General features: G+C 37.2%; 1 protein-coding gene across 5 annotated transcripts in view; it reads left to right on the top strand.

Annotated features, from left to right (window-relative positions):
- The window catches only part of LOC119855825 (spindle assembly abnormal protein 6 homolog), a 39,259-nt gene extending 22,731 nt beyond the window's left edge, over positions 1-16,528 (top strand). For 2 of the 5 annotated variants that reach the window (XM_043515077.1, XM_043515080.1), the window contains 5 exons: positions 874-998; positions 7,646-7,798; positions 9,600-9,703; positions 12,478-12,566; positions 13,366-16,528. In XM_043515077.1, the coding sequence (XP_043371012.1) occupies positions 874-998; positions 7,646-7,798; positions 9,600-9,703; positions 12,478-12,566; positions 13,366-13,433 (539 nt within the window). In that variant the 3' untranslated portion in view covers positions 13,434-16,528. The other 3 variants (XM_043515079.1, XM_043515078.1, XM_043515081.1) reach the window with 3 other exon arrangements.
- Positions 16,529-16,844: the final 316 nt, after the last annotated feature.

Below are 16,844 nucleotides of genomic sequence, written 5' to 3'. Positions count from 1 at the left end.
AAGGCACGTTAGATTATCTCTTGTTTTTAGCTTGTGAATTTCACCTGTGCTAAGAGGGAGGTTTATCCCTGTTTTTTTTTTTTTTTTTTTTTTTTTTTTTTTGGTAACTTTAAAGTTTTGCCTACAGGGGAATTCTCTGTGTGTTAAATCTGATTACCCTGTAAAATTACCTTCCATCCTGATTTTATAGAGGTGTTTCTTTTACTTTTTTTTTCTTTATTGTAAAGTTCTGTTTTTTAAGAAACTGGTTTACATATTTGGTTGGTATATTATTCTCAAGCCTCCCCAGGAAAGGGGGTGAAGGGATTTGGGAGGATATTTTAGGGAAACAGGAACTCCAAGTGGTCCTTTTCCTGGATCTTTGTCTAACTCATTTGGTGGTGGCAGCAGTACCCATCCAAGGACAAAGAAGGATTTGTGCCTTGGGGAAGTTTTTAACCTACGTTGGTAGAAATAAGCTTAGAGGATCTTTCATGTGGGTCCCCACATCTGTACCCTAGAGTTCAGAGTTGGGAGGGAACCCTGACAACTTCTTTCAATCAACCTGAATTCAGCACTTAATATTGTAAATAACTTGTGTGCATGTTTAATATACAATATGATAGATGTTGTGACCAATGCATTTTGATTACTGTCGGCTTTCTGAAAATACATATGCTGTATAAGTAGTGCAATTCCATTTACAGCATATTCAAATTAGCTCAATTGGCTTTGCTTGCATGGTCCTAAAAGTTAAGGCATTAATTCATTGTCCTATCTTTAGTGCTCAGTTACTCTAATATACTTGCCTGTATTTTTGTATGAGACAAATTAGAAATCTGTGACATTTTATGTAGAGCTGAATGTTCATTTTATGCATTTTTTTCCTTGTAGTAATTTCCTGGCTAAATAAACAACTGAGTGAGAATAAAATTGCATCTATGCATGGGGCATCAGATCTCAGTGATATGCCATGTGCTGGAAATGCCACCAATTCAGCAGCCTTGCAGAATGGCCTGGTAAGTATTTGTGCTGTACTACACTATACTATGGTTGGGAAATCTTTTTGATTATTTATACGCACAAAACTACAGTAAGTGTCAGATCTGAATGAAAACTGAACAAAGCCACACAGTTCTAAACATGCCCATCTCTCGCTCCTGGGGCAAGATTCTTGGCCTTGCCTGTAGCTGTTTGTTTTGCATTGTCTCAGCAGCACAAAGCCACTGTAAACTGGCTGAGGAGCAGCTGAAGATTTCTTCTGAGTCACAAAGAGGAGTTGTTGGGGTTGAGTGGAGTATATAGTGATTTTCAGCAATTTAAAGCAGCTTTTAAACTACCCTAATCTATGCTGGGGGCTGTTTCTTGGCCTCTTTTTTTTTCCTCCTCACCCCCCACTGTATTAGCTTTATGACCACTCTGCTCCCTCTCTTTCCACATACCTACCTTTGTCAGCTGTGCTCAGTGTCTATCCCTTGGGGTTCAGGTGAGCATGGGTGATGGTTGAGATCTGACTGGGAAGCAAAAACCAAATGTGCAGTGGTCACATGTGAAATTTTTTCCATTTTGAAGGATTCTAATAGAGTTCCTACACTTAACCTGAGGGATATGGCTGAACTGGTTACCCCCTCTCAAAGTGATCAAAACTATACAATGGTTACAGTTTTATATTGCTTCAATGGACACAGGAGGAAATAATAAATTGGCTGGCCTCCTCTTCATTCAGTAGATTTACTGCCATATTGGAAACAGACATCCTGTCTGTGAGACTGCTGAATTTTAGATACTCCTGGACCTAGGACAGAGTTTTCCAGAAAGATGTCCATTACTGGTATACATCTGGACAATGGAAATTGTCAGCAGTGCAGAAAAGTTAGCATGTTATCTTCATGCAGTTTCTTCCTGATGTTTTATCACTTCAGAATCAGCAGGAAAAGATATGTAGCCTCTATCCAGTACATGTTGGCTCATAATGCAAACAAGAAAGGATTAAGAATTTTAAGTAAAATAGTCAATGGAGAAACATTAAATGAAGTCTGAGGTTGTGTAGTGCTTTCCAAATTATAAATCCCCCTACTGTGTTCGTGTATATATCCAAATGATACTTGTCTGAAGAAAAGAGCTGTTCAGGAATTTTGAGGTGTATAACAGATGGTACTAAACTGAAGCTGTTGGTAATATTCAAAGCAGAAGAAAAAAAGTCTTAAAATGATATTGACAGGTGGTACAGAGGTGAAAATGCATCCCAGTGGCTCAGTGAAAAATGCAGCAGTGATGAAATAGTGGTGTTCTATGGAAAATTAGACCAGGAGGACGCTAACAAGCATTTCACTTCTTTCAGGACCATCTGGAAGATGGCTTCTTACAAATGTAAAAAAGGAAAATCAATATGCGTGTTAATTCTAAGGGCTGGTTACCCTTACTCAGTCTCTGCATCCAACTGACAAATCATTAATGAGTGAGTAGTACACAGCTGAAATAGTAGAGGCACTGTGCTTTGTTAGTTGGCTGACATAAGTTTGGCTCCAACTTTTAAATTGCCTCAGAAATAATGTGTAAATTTAAAAACTGTTGCCTCTAGAGTTCAGCTTGAACATAATTTGTGAAGATTAAAATTTTCTTTTAAATGGCAAAGGTAATATTGTGGCTATGATAAATGCAATACAGTAGAGCCAGATTGTAGAAAGAAATTGGGTCCAGCCGTGGCCCAGCTGTGTGCAACCACTTTTAGTGTTTAAAAAAAAAAAAAAGCGAGCTATTTTAATTTCCAACTCTGTCAGTTTGTTTGTCAAACACGCAAGCAAGTCTAAAACTTCTGCATATCCTTTGCCCACTATTAGCTAATGTCAGACTGTTCAGAAGAGTTTTTCCACCTTACAATTCTAGTAAAGGGACAATTTGTTTAGTTGGTTTGGGGTTTTTGAGTCCGTTTAAAAATAAATAAATAAAATCTGTGGATGGGGAGACTTCCTCAAATATTATCACTCTAATTTATAACAAAACCCTTTAGGAGCTGCCCCAGTGATCATCTGTCTTGAAGGTGGTGCCCCCATTTTCCTCAGTGCTTTTTGGCTTTTTCATTTGTTGATTTGTTCTGAGGAAGTGGGGATTTAAAATCTGCATGACCCCTCCATTTCCAGAGTAGTGAGAGACAGATTCTTTTGCTCTGCTGACATTTTAAAATTCTTCTCCATCCGCAACTTGCTGACAGTCAGATGGGAGGTGAAGGGACCCAAGTCTAGAGATTCTCTGAATTTACTGAGTCCCTAGATAGCATTCCCAACTGTAAGATTGCCATATACAGAGATCCATACTTAATTTGGTATTCTACAGCTGTCAGAGTGGGATTATTTATCCCTTTAGGAATAATGAACTGACTTCACTGCTGTGGAACCCAAGAAAATGTCTGGGGTTTTCATTGGCTAGGAGCCAAGTGAGCTAATTTTTTGTCAAAGAACAACCTAAGCAGGAGTTGTCATAATGGGTTCTTTTTACTAAGGATTTCAGTATTACAATCACCCTGGGTCTGAATTGAAGAAATTAAATTGCAATTTATGAATCTGTGTACCTCTCTAGCTAGATTACTACTGTCAAAATATTTGCAGGAAAATGATGTGGGTAAAACTCTTCAAGCTGTTCTCTTGATGATAGATACAGCTATATGGCTCAATTATCTTTTATCCACTTAACATTTTTTGGTTGACAAGAATTTACTTTCTTGAAAATTAGGCTACATGGTGCTATATGGGTTAAGATGCTTTGCAGGATGTGTGTGCACTATTATGCCTCTGAAAATAAGTGATATAAATATTTTCTTAATTGGCAGTTATCTATAAAAATAACCTAGCGATGAGTAAAATTCCAAAAGATTTCCATGATGATGTTGGGAGTCACCAGATGATGCTATGATAGTCTAACAAGTCATGTTTGATTGTGTAGGACTTTTTGGGTCAGCGGGGGGAGGGGGTGAATCACACTGTTCAGTGTGTGGTGTTTTAGTTTGTTATAAAAACCTGATTTGATTTGCTTCCTAAATCTTGTACAGAAATAACTTCTTAGTCTGTAGGCATCAGCTCTTACCTATGTCATGAAAGCAAACCAGTCCCTTAAACAAGATAAAATTTTCAAGAGCGCTTAAGGAACTTAAGAGCAAAACCCCACTTTTGAAAATGGAATTTTAGCTCCTAACACAGTTTAAGCTCTTTTTTTCAAAATTTTACCCAAGTTCTCTGACTTCATAGTTTCAGAAAACCTGTAAGAACAGTGCATCCTTAAAAAAACAAACAAACAAAACCAAAACAAACAAAACAGGTGAGGTAAGACTGTCTAGAATAAACTGGAAAAATTATGAATATTCTTAGGGAGAGGAAGAAATTAAAACAGCCAGTGGAGCTTCTTCTCAAGGGTCTCCTAAAATTCAAAGCTGAGGAGCAAAAAATGCTGTTATCTACTTCTTTGGGGAAGAAGAAGAGGTAGACACGTTTATAATACTTGGATAGATGTATCTGCTGAAGAGAAAAGAAAACTAAGGGCATATTACAATAGGTTTTGAATCTCTGTAAAAGCTAACCCATTGTTAGTATAATATTCCGTACGTTTTTAAAACTAAACACTGGTTCCAGCTGAATCCAAAGAGTAATCTGAGACAGAGTTAAAGTTCCTGGCTAAGGGCGGAGAAATTACTGATATGAACAAAGTGATTTGGGAAAGGATAAAGTTTGTGACTGATTCACTAAAAGTTGTGAAAAGCTGGTAAATCAGGAAGCTGAATAAAGATTAGACAGTATTAGAACACAAGAAAAAGCTGAAGTCCAGTTAAAATTTATGGCTAACATTTTCAAACTTGGATCCCTAAATTCACATATGGACATTTGTTAGTGGCTTGAATTTTCAGAGGTGCTGAGCATCCAGAACTCTCAGTTGAAGTCCATTGGAAACTCCCACTGTCCAACACCTCTGAAAATCAAGCTATTTAGGTGTCCTGTATATAGATATGTGTGCCTCACCCAAACTTGAAGATTTTTGGCCCATATATAAAAGGAGACCGGATAATGCCTCACCATGTAATACCCAAAAAGCATCTGTGAACAATAGAAGCTCTTACTCTTTATACCTTTCATCCAGAAATTGTTTCATATTTGAGATAAGCCAATAGAAGTTTTTTTTTTCAGCATAACATATAAGTACAAGGAAAATGCAAATAACTAAAACATGCACACAGATTTACAATCTGTGCTTGGTCTCTGAACATGCCTGATCTTAAATTGGTCAGATTGTGTGTGGGGTGGTTTTTGTTTGTTTGTTTGTTTGTTTTTTTAAAGGATGGACAAAACACTTCCTAGTTCCATTTACCATTTACCACCTGCTAAGTTACAAGATGTAATGATAGAATATAAAGATATATATTTAATGGAAGTTTCCTGGGAGGGTACTAATCTTGAAGTGCACCTCCTATAAATCCCATGTTACATACTACTCAAAAATTCCTGTTGCACTGAAAGTCTGATTGGATAAAGAGCTTTGGAGATTGACAAATTGCCTCTAATTTTTTCAGAGGTGGTTGATCATATGTAGTGGGTAAACACCATGGAGATAGTGAAAAAACCACTTGCAGTAGAGCTGAAGCTGTGCTGTGTTAATGCCATGCTGATTTAGGCAGTAGTTAGAAGATTACATGATGCTTGTGCATTTGATGGTCTGATATGAGAAAATGGAGAGATGGCGTGCCTGTGTTTTAAATGTTTTGCATGGATAATCTGAATACTAGCAAATAAGACCGGACAGAGGAAGATCATTGATAACCATGTTTAATAATCCACAATAGCAATGTAGAATCACCTGTTTACCCTATTTATTCATCCCAAGTAGTGTTTTGAAAAAAGTAGGGAAAACTACTGTCAGGGTCCATGACATCAGAGTGTTGTGAATAATATATTGTAATTTTGAGCTATTGTGGAAAATATGAATTATGAAACAATCTATTAATCGAATTCATCATTAGAGCAACTGAAGGAAAGTGTTTAGTTACATTTTCTCAGCTGAGGGAATAGAGCCCAAACCTGCAAAAGTGGCAGCATGAAAGAAGGACAGCAGAGAACAGTGAGCTTTAAAATTCCATGCATAGCTTGGGTTATGCAATATAGCTAGGCAAAGAGGTAAGCTTGGCACTACTGAAGCAAAGCTACCATAATCCTATGTGGTATTGATGCTGGAATGTTCTCATACTAAAACTCAGGAAGTTGATTTTTAATCCATTTGGTTCTGATTAAGACTCATTGTGTTTGTCCCCTCTCCCCCCAGCTAAAAGATGCTTTTCTTTATTGGGAGGGTGATGCAAAACCTTTCACTAAACGTAAAGTTTTTTGAATGAGAGAGCATCTGTATTCTTTTGTTCCTTTATTCCCATTTCAAATTTTCTTCCTTCATTCTCAGTCCAGCTAACATTGTTGCTTAAATTACTGAAACCTCCTCTCTCCCCTGCTATCCCCCCCCCCCCAGTTTGCACCCAATAAATTCTGTGCTCTCCATCCCCAATTGGGCTTCTTTCTGCTCAATCCCTGATCAGCCAAAGTACTGCATCGGGGGTCTCTGCTGTTTAAGGGCCCTGTAGCTATCTTGGGTTGGAGGCGATACATAATTTATGAGGAAGGCAATGTAAGCCCCAAAGGTGTAAAGTTTGAACAGAGCAGCTTCTCTTAGTGAAAAGTTGTACTAATGAAACTAAATCAATTTCAAAAGCTTTTTAATTCTGACATAGTTTAAGTCCTTACTTTTGGGAGACAGGATAAAAGTAGGATGGGAATCTCTTAACACAGAGTTATGGAAAGGGGTGTGCCAGATTTCATAAAAGCAAATATGAAGTTCTGTAGATTGATACAAGCTCCTTAACTAACAAATATTTTTAATTGAAAGCTTTCTCTTTTGTGATTGGCTATCTGAACACATTTATCTTCTGAAAAAAGTGAAAGTATGACCTAACGAGCACTTGGAAAAAAGTGTTGTTATGGTGAAAGGTTGGGACTAAACTTACAAATGACAAGATTGTCTTTATTAAAAAAAGAGAGGTCACTGACATTTCCTTTATCTGGCCTCAAAAATACCCTGTCCTGGAACTACTTTCAAGCTCAGTTGACATATCAGAAGAGGCCTATGGCTAGCAGTGCTATTGATAGCCCCATGCTTTCATTTTACTATGAAGGGGACTCTTTTCTAAAACTTTTGGTTCTCTCCATTGGGGAAAAAATGCACAGTGGAAGGGGCTTTTCCACCTTGAAAACATTATTAAAGGGTGGCATTTTTTCAGGTAAGGGGAAAAGATGGGCATTTGTCACACTTTTTTTTTTTTTTTTCCTATTTGCTTAGTGTTCCGTTTTCTGTGTTTAGCTTTAGCTTAGCAACAAAGCGTGTACTATGGACCTATAATATGTTTCTTGCCTAGCACATACTTAAACATTAAAAAAAGTATGTGGATGAAGGGTTTGGGTTTGTTCTTTTTTGTTTGGGGTAAAACTGACCTTTCTGCCCTACTATTCTTCAGACTTTTGAAGGAGTTCTATCACAAAAATATCAAGACAACTAACACATATTTGGGAGGCTTGTTTCCTTTTGTCATATTTTACTTTAAACAGTCTTTTCTTCCACTTATTTTTGTTTGTTTCCCTTACAGCCTCAGCTTCTACTTTATAACAGTCCTTTCTCTGTCCCTGTGATGCCTCCACCAATTAGCACTGCTTCCCTTTCTAATAACTATAAAGGCTCTGTTCCTCTGCGAATGAATATCCCATATGCGGTCACCAGTGCTGCAAGATATAATCCACAGGCAGGCATATATACTTTATTATTTTTCACCTCCTTTGCACTATAATGTATTCTGCTGAAGTGTCCTAGCTCTTAACAGCTTAATTCTCCATTGTGATTTGCCTCTGGATAAAGCACAGCAGAACACGAATGTTAACATGGAATGTTTTGACACTAATAACTGCATTAGAGAGCTAGAGCTGTGCTTAATGTAAATGTTGAAAAATAGAACACTTAGAAATGGCCAATACTCTTATCTAAATATTCCCCTCCGCCCAACAGTTTTGACTTATGTCATAGATTCAAAGATACTAAGGTCATAAATACAACACAATGACAAATGTGTTAGAAAAACATTACTAACCATTTTTGACAGATTATGCCCACAGACTACATGAGAGGAGTTGGATGAATGGTTTTGGAGGAAAGGGGGAAAAAGCACTTTTCTTAACTATTTTTGCTTATTTGTTCCTCTGGAAAAATTAACTATGAGCCCAATTATATATCTATCTGAAAAAGAATTATTTTCATTTTTCTAAAACTGTACAATAAATGGCTTTTATTTGTAACTTTCACTGCCTCCCTACACTCTACCCACTAATCCATTTCTGCTAGGGACTATTACTTATATTCCAAATCTCTAGGCAGTTTTTAAGCAGTCGGCCTTTTTTTTTTTTAACTAACAAAAGGAATCTGGTACAAGAAATGTTCTCCCTATCCCTCCCCAAGCAAAACTATCACTAGTCTGCGGCTCAAGCCTGACAAAATCCATTCTTGTGCCTGATAGCTCACAATTCATAAGAGCTAGAAATGTCTATAGCCCACAGAAGAGCTGGGATCTCAGATCTTGTAATAGTATAAAGAATCTGTTCCTGGATTCAGCCAGCTGCAGTATATTGGGTCTTTCAAGTGCAACATTTGACATGTAGTAGTCTATTTTTTAAGTTGTAAAATGTATCATTTGATCTATCTCCTATTTGGAGAGTTAGACTTGAAGTCAAAATTCTTTTAGTACATAGTTGGAGGATATGAAAAACAGATTTTTTTTAAAAAAATTAGCTTTATGGGGGAGAGAATGAAAACAGTAAATTTAGCTTTAACTGTTTTAAAAAAAAGCATCATAAGAAAAATATATAAATGTGTGTTTAATTTGAAGCTTCTATTGACAATTGTGAGGCAACATTCAAAAAATGTAATAATCTCCAACTTGTCCCAGTAAAGCTTTATCCCCCCAACTCTTATTAAGTTAGGTTACCTTTAGATTAATTATTCACATAGTATGTTTACTTTTAGAGGTATTAAAATTAGCCCATTGCCTAAGCCTCTGGTTGCATTTACAGCAATAAATTCAATAATACAGATATTATACTGTTCCAAAATGGGTGCCTCAGGCATTCCCTCACTGATGCAGTTTCCTTTGAAGAACACAGACTAGGGGCCTTCTCCTGCTCCTGTTGGATTCAATGAGAGTTTTGTTATTTGTTTCAGTGGAAGCAGAATCTGACTCCAGAAGCCAGTGGACATGACTGTTCACTGCACTACATCAGTTTGAGCCATGTACTTTCATGGAAGACAATGGAGTCATGCAAGCGTAAAACAAGTGTAGTACAGCAGAGATCTAGGCCTGATGTCCCTGAGCAGTTACCCAAGTGACCCTTTAAAAAATAAGGGACTTTAAAAATCACAGAATATGGTTTAATGGTACAATGATGATTGTGTTATATTTGGGAGAGGAAAAACATGTGCTGTCTATGGTGATGGGAGCCATATAAACACACGAGTCTTGTCCAATGTTTTTGTTTTTCACTCTCTAAATTGTATAGGTTTGCATCAACTTATCAGCAAATTCCAACAGCACTCCATTACATGAGACAAGACCTTGTCCACCAACCTCCACTCCTTTAGTGCCCCCAAACTCAAGCCATGTGTAAGTTGTGGGGGGTTTTTTTCCTTTTGTTTTTTTTGCTGACTGATATAACAAACTACATCATTTTATGGTAACTTCTATAGACAGAGAGATTACACAAGTCCTATTTTAACTGTGTGTGTGTGTGAGGAAAAAGGCTTTTATGAAAAAATCACACATTTGGCAATGTCACATTGTTCGTGTTTTATAAGTAACATCAGTCTGAGATTTCAGGCAGCGCTATACTGGCTGCTGCTTGACTCTTTCCTTCAAGGAATCCATGGGACATCCCATTAGTTTGCCAGGAGAATGTTCAAAAGTGCCAAGGAAGATCTGGAAAAGAATTAAACTCTGCAGAGAAGTCTCTCAAATTTTGTTTGTTTTTGTTTAACCCCCTCTTCAGGTCCAAGAATCCTGGCAGTGGATTTTCTCTCTAATATCTACTAGGAGGCCAAGCACACTAGCTCAATGACTGGCATTTAGGAACTCCCACTGAGAACCCCTCATGGAACTGTGTGCCTTTTTTAAATTCAAAAGATAGCCAGCTAATTAGATTTTACTTGGGCACTTCTCCAAATAACTTCTAATTCTCTTCAGAATGATTTGGTATGTGGGCAGTTCTAATCTGACCTGAGCTTGTTTGTTGTCCTTGGAATCAGGATTCCCATTCACACACCACCACAACTTCATGAATGGAAATATAACTGTCAAGAGCAAGGAAAGTAAAGATAAGGTTAGAAAGTATTTTGCCTCTAGAAGCGCTTTTCAAGAAAATGAATTGTCTAGCTTGGAGGCAGATGGCACGCTATTTCCAAAGTAAAGTGAAGCCTCCTTGTAGTTCCCTGAAGATAGAGTCCAGCACACCGGTTGTTGCCCAAGCAAACCCCCAACTAAGCCACAGGAGGAGGATATAGGCGACTGTGCTGCTTGTCTTAGATGTGGGCTGTGGAACCTAACTGCTCAGCCATCTTCAGTCAGCGACCACTGTTTCCACCACCTCCTCTAACGGTGGTAAGACCTTGGAGCTAAATGGAAGACTCTACCAAGAAAAACCAAACAAAAATCCTTTCTGGAAAGAGAAGAGAAAATGGAAGCAAGTACCTAATGGCTGCGACATCAGCCAGAATATTTTAGCAGTGTATATTATTTATTGAACTCCAGTATTGTACTTTTTGCGAGGCAAGAATAGACCTGATATTCATCTCCACAATAAATGATTTTTTTCATTGGTTTCAAAAGATTATAGCCATTATTCTGACTTAAAACCAAGTTTCAGAGAGAGAGAGAGAGAGACACTTTGAGGATGTGAGAAGAGCTGTTACACTAATTTTTCCAAGTAATTTTTTTCTCTTTGTTCCTCTTATCCTGAAGTATAAAGGGGGAAAATATTTAAATCAATTCCTTGCTCCATCAGAATTTGCAGAGTAAAAGCCTTTATGGCAACATGTTAGACTCCAGCACCACATCACAGCTCATTAAAATAGAGGAACGAGGATACCTTTTGCAGAAAGAGTACACGCCATATAAGGCAGCCAACTTGATCCTCTGTGTGTAGCACATTTTCAAGGCTCTACAAAAATAGAGATTCAGGGTGGGATTTTTCAAAAGCACTTGGCATTGTCCTAATTCTGTTCCCATTGAACTCAGTGGGAGTTTTACCACTGAGTTCAATGGCAGCAGGGTTATATCAGTGTTGGTTGGCTGGTTTTGAAAGCTTCAAGTGATTCATCTTGTGGTAAAGTGCTGGATGGTGTGGTGCCTCAGTTTTTATTTTTTTCCCCTTCTCAGTTACAAATGTATCAAGTTTTACATTAATCAGTTACATTTATTTTTAGCTCATTAGGGCAGTTCATTGCCTATAATATTCTGCTATGAGGATTGTTGGACATAAATATCCTGTGTCTGACTCTATCTCCTTTCTGCTGCAAAAAGTACTTCCACCTGTACTGTAAATTCCAAATATTTCCCCATTTTGTGACTATCAAGATGGTGTGCATTTTACCACCACACCCTAACGTAAGTCTTAATTGGCAGAAAAAATATGTTGTGGTTTTTTGTGTGGTGAGAGTGGTTAGATGGTATTTTAGAAGGTGAGAGAAAAATTCTGAATGATCCAATCTTGTGACAATGCAAATAAATTTAAATGTGTGTTAGGTATTTGATAAAACTGCTCTGGATTTTTAATCTGCTCCCTCCCCCGCCCCCCAAGCAATTTACTTTTTTTATAAATTTTGTTTAGTGACTTTACTGTTTATCTAAAATTGATAGATCATTTGATTTTACTATTAATGCCAGTGACCTCTTTGTACTAGCAGTACAGAGTAGCAGAATTTTGTCATTTTCAAAGGTATCCTGACTGTGAGCATTTTGTTACTAGCCATAGCCTGTAAATGGTGATGGGTGCTGTTAGCTCTCTGTTTGTTTTAGGCTAAGAAATCATTCTTTTTAGGATTCCTAGTCAGAGTCCAAATGGATCCAATGTTTCAGTAGCTGCAGAATGAAAGCAATGAACTGCATAACTCCTATTGTTTACAGTCCACTGTTCTGCAACTGAAGTTGGTTGAACTATGCATTTACTTTGTGCCTCTTCTCCTAACCAAATAAATAAAAATACAGCTATCAGGAATATATTGTAGTGTATTACTTCTGCACATTTTAAGAATAAAGGCTAATAACTAGAAAACTGGGGAGGAAGAGGGGTGGCATAAGAGATCATATAATTTAAAAAGGATATTAATTACAGGCCTTGCTCCCTTTTGAATAACTTTTTCCCCGAACACATTTTGATATTTCAGTGAGCCACTTGGTTTAGATATGAAATATTTGAAGAAAGATGGCAACTTGCCTTTAAGAGGACTAAAACCTTTGTCTGTAGCAAGCACAGGTAAATGATCTGATGGAGTACAACTGTTTGAAAGATGACTTGTTTGTTTGACCCAATTAGCCAGAAGTTCAGGGCTGTTGGGTGCTACCATAATGTAAATGTTTAGTAGTAATACCCTGTGTATTTAACAGTGTGTGATTTGATGTTTCAGTGGTCACCATTTATAAAGTTACTATTTGATGTAGCATGATATCTTAAGATACCTCAGTTGTTTCCTGTTCGATGTGTAGGGGAATACTGAGGTAGGTCAGGTTTCACTGTTTGACACACAGTAGTATTTTAATGGAGACAATACGAATGTCTGGTGGAGTTACTTCTAGAGATGGACCTGAACTGCTAAGTTCTGATCTGAACTTCCTCAGTCTAGAAGAATAGAAACAGCATTTTGGAGTTTTGGTTCAGGCCCATTTCTACTCTTTGGTAAATTTATGTTATTAGAATAGAACAGTTTAAAGTATATTATTGGCCAAATCTGAATGTTTATAGTATGAGGTCCTGATTCAGCAAAATACTTAAGCAGGCACCTAACTTTTTAAGCATGTGAATAGCCCCGTTGACTTCAGTGGGGTTACTAACATACTTAAAGTTGATTATCTGCTTGTGTATGTGGTTGAATCAGAGACAAAATGATTTTTTTGTGGGGGGGGGGAGGTAGGGTAGCAGGGGAGGAAGCTTACTATATGCTGAACTTAACTATCTTTCCAAAACAATTTTAATATGAATAATTGTTTATATATACATTTAACCACCTTACAAAGAGTGCAACATCTGGTTGAATTTATTTTTAACATTTTTTCAGTGTTATCAAGAACTATGTTACCCAAGCAAGGAAATCCACCTGTGATATCTGCTTACTTCCCAGGGTAACAGACTAGACTTCCTGCATCATAAGTTCCAATTGTATTAAGTGGGTTGCAAACAGAAAGGTGTGCACATGTTAATGGAAGCAGCATCAAATATATACATCTGATTTAGTGTGTCTAATGTAAAAGAAAAAAGAGGTGCTTGAGCAACACTGTCATAAATTTGACTTTTATAGTCCATCTGGACTTGGTTACTTTTTTCTGTAAAGTCTGTGCTCATTAAAACTGCCAAAATATGATCTGGATGTAAAGCCAGTTATTAAAAAACCTAATGATTTCATTTCTAGATCTATGTCTTCAAAACGAGATAATGTTTTTGATTTATTTTGTTTAATATAAAGCAACAGCTGATTGACTCTTCGAAGAACAAAGCTGTGCAGGCTGACTGAAAGCATTTATTTCATGGGCTTTTGGCGCTTAGAGCTGTGTGTATGTGCACATCTTATTACTACAGAATGGACTAGTTTTTTTCCCTTGTGCTTAGAAGTGTTTTTTGTAATCCTCAAATTGTGAATTTCTAAGAACAACTTTTTTTTAAAATGGCAAATTACAGCAGGACTGCTCCAATGTGTGTGCAATATTTATTCTGTGACGTACTAAAGATGACCTCTGTTGATAACTATTCTCTCTGTGGGAGGAAAAAAATGATTTCTGCAAGCCTGGGTTTTTGTTGTGGATTTTTTTAAAAAAAAAAAAAAAACAACCCTGCATTCTATTTAAGAATTTTTGCACAAAAACTCAAAATTTGAAACATTCATTTTATATTAGCTATAGAAAGACTACAAAGTTAAAGTGCCTATTTTATTATGTATTTTATAACTGGGGTCCGACAGTTATCTAATATTTCTATTTTTAATAGATATTTGTGTCTAATATTTACTGTCAAAACTTAGAGAATTCTAGTAACAGACAATGGAGTCACTGAATTCTAGATGCTGAAAATTTGTGTACTGTACCATTCTAAAAATAGTTAGTTTTGATAGATTAGGATGGGTATAGACTCTCAGGGGTGCAACTCCATTTACTTATATCCGTTCTTTATTTGACCGTTTATTCTCCAGACCATTTTAAATCAAACATATTGGATCCACCTTTTTCAAAATGTTTAAAAACTGGAGTCTATTGGCAAAATGTTATAAGATCTGTATTTTATATGAAACTCAATACAACCAACCCATTTTGTGAGAGATTCAAGATGTCCGTGGAAGGATCTGCCTTTCATCTGATAAGGATTTGCCCTATGTTTCTACATATCTACAAGTCCTTTTCCCTCCTTCCCCCACACACTTATTTTTTTTCTTTTTCTTCTATAACATGTAGAGTCCTTGTCCTGATTTCTAAGAAATGATCCAGATATCACTGCAGTATCTCCTCCCATTTTCAGATAGTTCTAACTTGATCTGTTGTGAATAAATATTTTCAGTCTCAAAAGAAAGCATAGTTTGCAGTTGATACTCCAATAGCTTTGATCTATGATAATTTTTTCCTTTTGATTCAATAGCCTACTTTCTGGGAGATGTGAAATTGGTCATTGGATTATTAAAGTGAGACAGATCTGCTCTAAATTGATGCTCTACTGTAATCTTCAAAACAATGTTAAAATGTAATACCTGGAACTCTGCAGTTTTTTCTTTTCTTTTCAGTATTATTAATGTTAACCTTTTTCTAAACGTACTTTACATGTAGACCATATATGGGGTTGTGGGGAGCAGCAGCGGGTAGAACTAATTTCTGTTAATCCTAATTACTACCCATGCTATGCTATACTTTCATTTCTGGAACTTGCAAATGCATCTCATGTTTGGATCCAGAAAAATTGGGTATTCATAATTGCAGTATTTTTTGCTTGATCTCTTCTTCTGTGGGTTATTTTATGAGAGGATTTTGCATGTCTCAAAGAACTGTCCGAGGGTTTGGAATGTGTCTCACCTGTCACTTGATGCCTAACTTGTGTTTCAGTGTGTTGTCTGTCTTGCAGCATGTCAAAAGCGTATATAAAAATGTTACATTTTATATTTGTTTTACATTGTTGTGAATAAAATATTTGAACTCTTTGGATTGTAATTGCCTAACTTTGTTCTTTTTAAAAGCAAACAGAGAGGCTATTTTCCAGATCAATACTATTTGGCAAAATTTTTGCTCTCTGCACACTGCCACCCCACTTGATAAAAGTGGGGTGGGTGACACAGGCATAGCTAAGAGCAAAATATGAAGACGAGAGGATGGGCATAGTAAATGAGGACAGAATTTGGCTTGGTGACTCTTCAGAAAAATCCCTTATTTGCTGCCAGAAAACCATCCCCCCTTCCTCCTTGTAAACTGGCCATATTTGATGTAAATATCATTTAGACATCTTAACCATGGAAAGCTTAGTTGCTTGTAGGTTGTAGTTCTGTAATGTATTGTACATTGGGCTATGCCTTTAAAGCACTCGGAAACTGAAGGTAGTCCAGAATCAGCGTAGGAAACTTAGGATTTTTCATACTGGATCAGACCAGATTTTTTTCCCCCCTTCAATGTGCATTACTTGTGTGTTGTGCAAATGTGCATCATTTGCTGTTATGATGCCTGTCCCTCTAGCTTGTTTAAATCTCTTTCTGAAGTTCCTCACAGTCCACTCTGGTCCTGACTACCTTAAATAACTGTGTCCTTTTAAAAAAAAAAATAAATAAAAGGTATTTTTTACCTAACTGTTCATCCCCCTTTCCAGCTCAGTTTATTTGTTAAACAACACAGGACCTAGTGTAACCCTTCTGCCAGGTGGAACCAGCAGCAACCAGGGCGGGGTTCAATATCTAGGGGTTCCTTTTCAACAATACAACACAGAACTGGCTTAAGCCCCCATCCAGTCACCTCGGAAAATTACACACAACTTCTGGTTTTCCCCACTTGCAAGCACAGAGTCTGAGTGTAGAAAAGAAACTTTTAATGAAGGGTGGGAAGTCTCCCAACTTTAATTAAGGAAAATGCCACAAGCAGGATTCATGATCATAAAACTGTGAGCAGGATACCCACCCCAGATTGAATCCCCACCCCTCTTACTTTCACAGGGGGTTTGGCATTGGAGCCCCTGACTTAATGAGGTCCTTTCAGCTGAGGGTGACCTTCTCATTTGGGACAGGTTAAGCACAGTTCTACTTCCCTTTATTCATACAATAAAGACAACATTTCACTACCCCTGCATTCAGTTCTAAATGATTTTGTAACGCAACAACAACCAAAGTTGATCACTTTGAGCAACACAGCTCTATCTGCTGGATATGTTGGCAGAGTAGGTGTGTTCATGTAAATACAGTTTGCTCCTGAAGTCTCTCCCCCTCCCAGCTAGTTGTCAAGGGAGAACTCATTCAGACCCTGCTTACACTGAGACCATGAATCACCCTACTGTTTACCTTTTGCCAGGGTGAAAATTGCC

Source organism: Dermochelys coriacea, chromosome 5 (assembly GCF_009764565.3).
Source record: "Dermochelys coriacea isolate rDerCor1 chromosome 5, rDerCor1.pri.v4, whole genome shotgun sequence".
NCBI lineage: Eukaryota > Metazoa > Chordata > Testudines > Dermochelyidae > Dermochelys > Dermochelys coriacea.
Note: the sequence above shows the minus strand (reverse complement) of the source record. Positions and strands in the feature narration are given on the sequence as shown.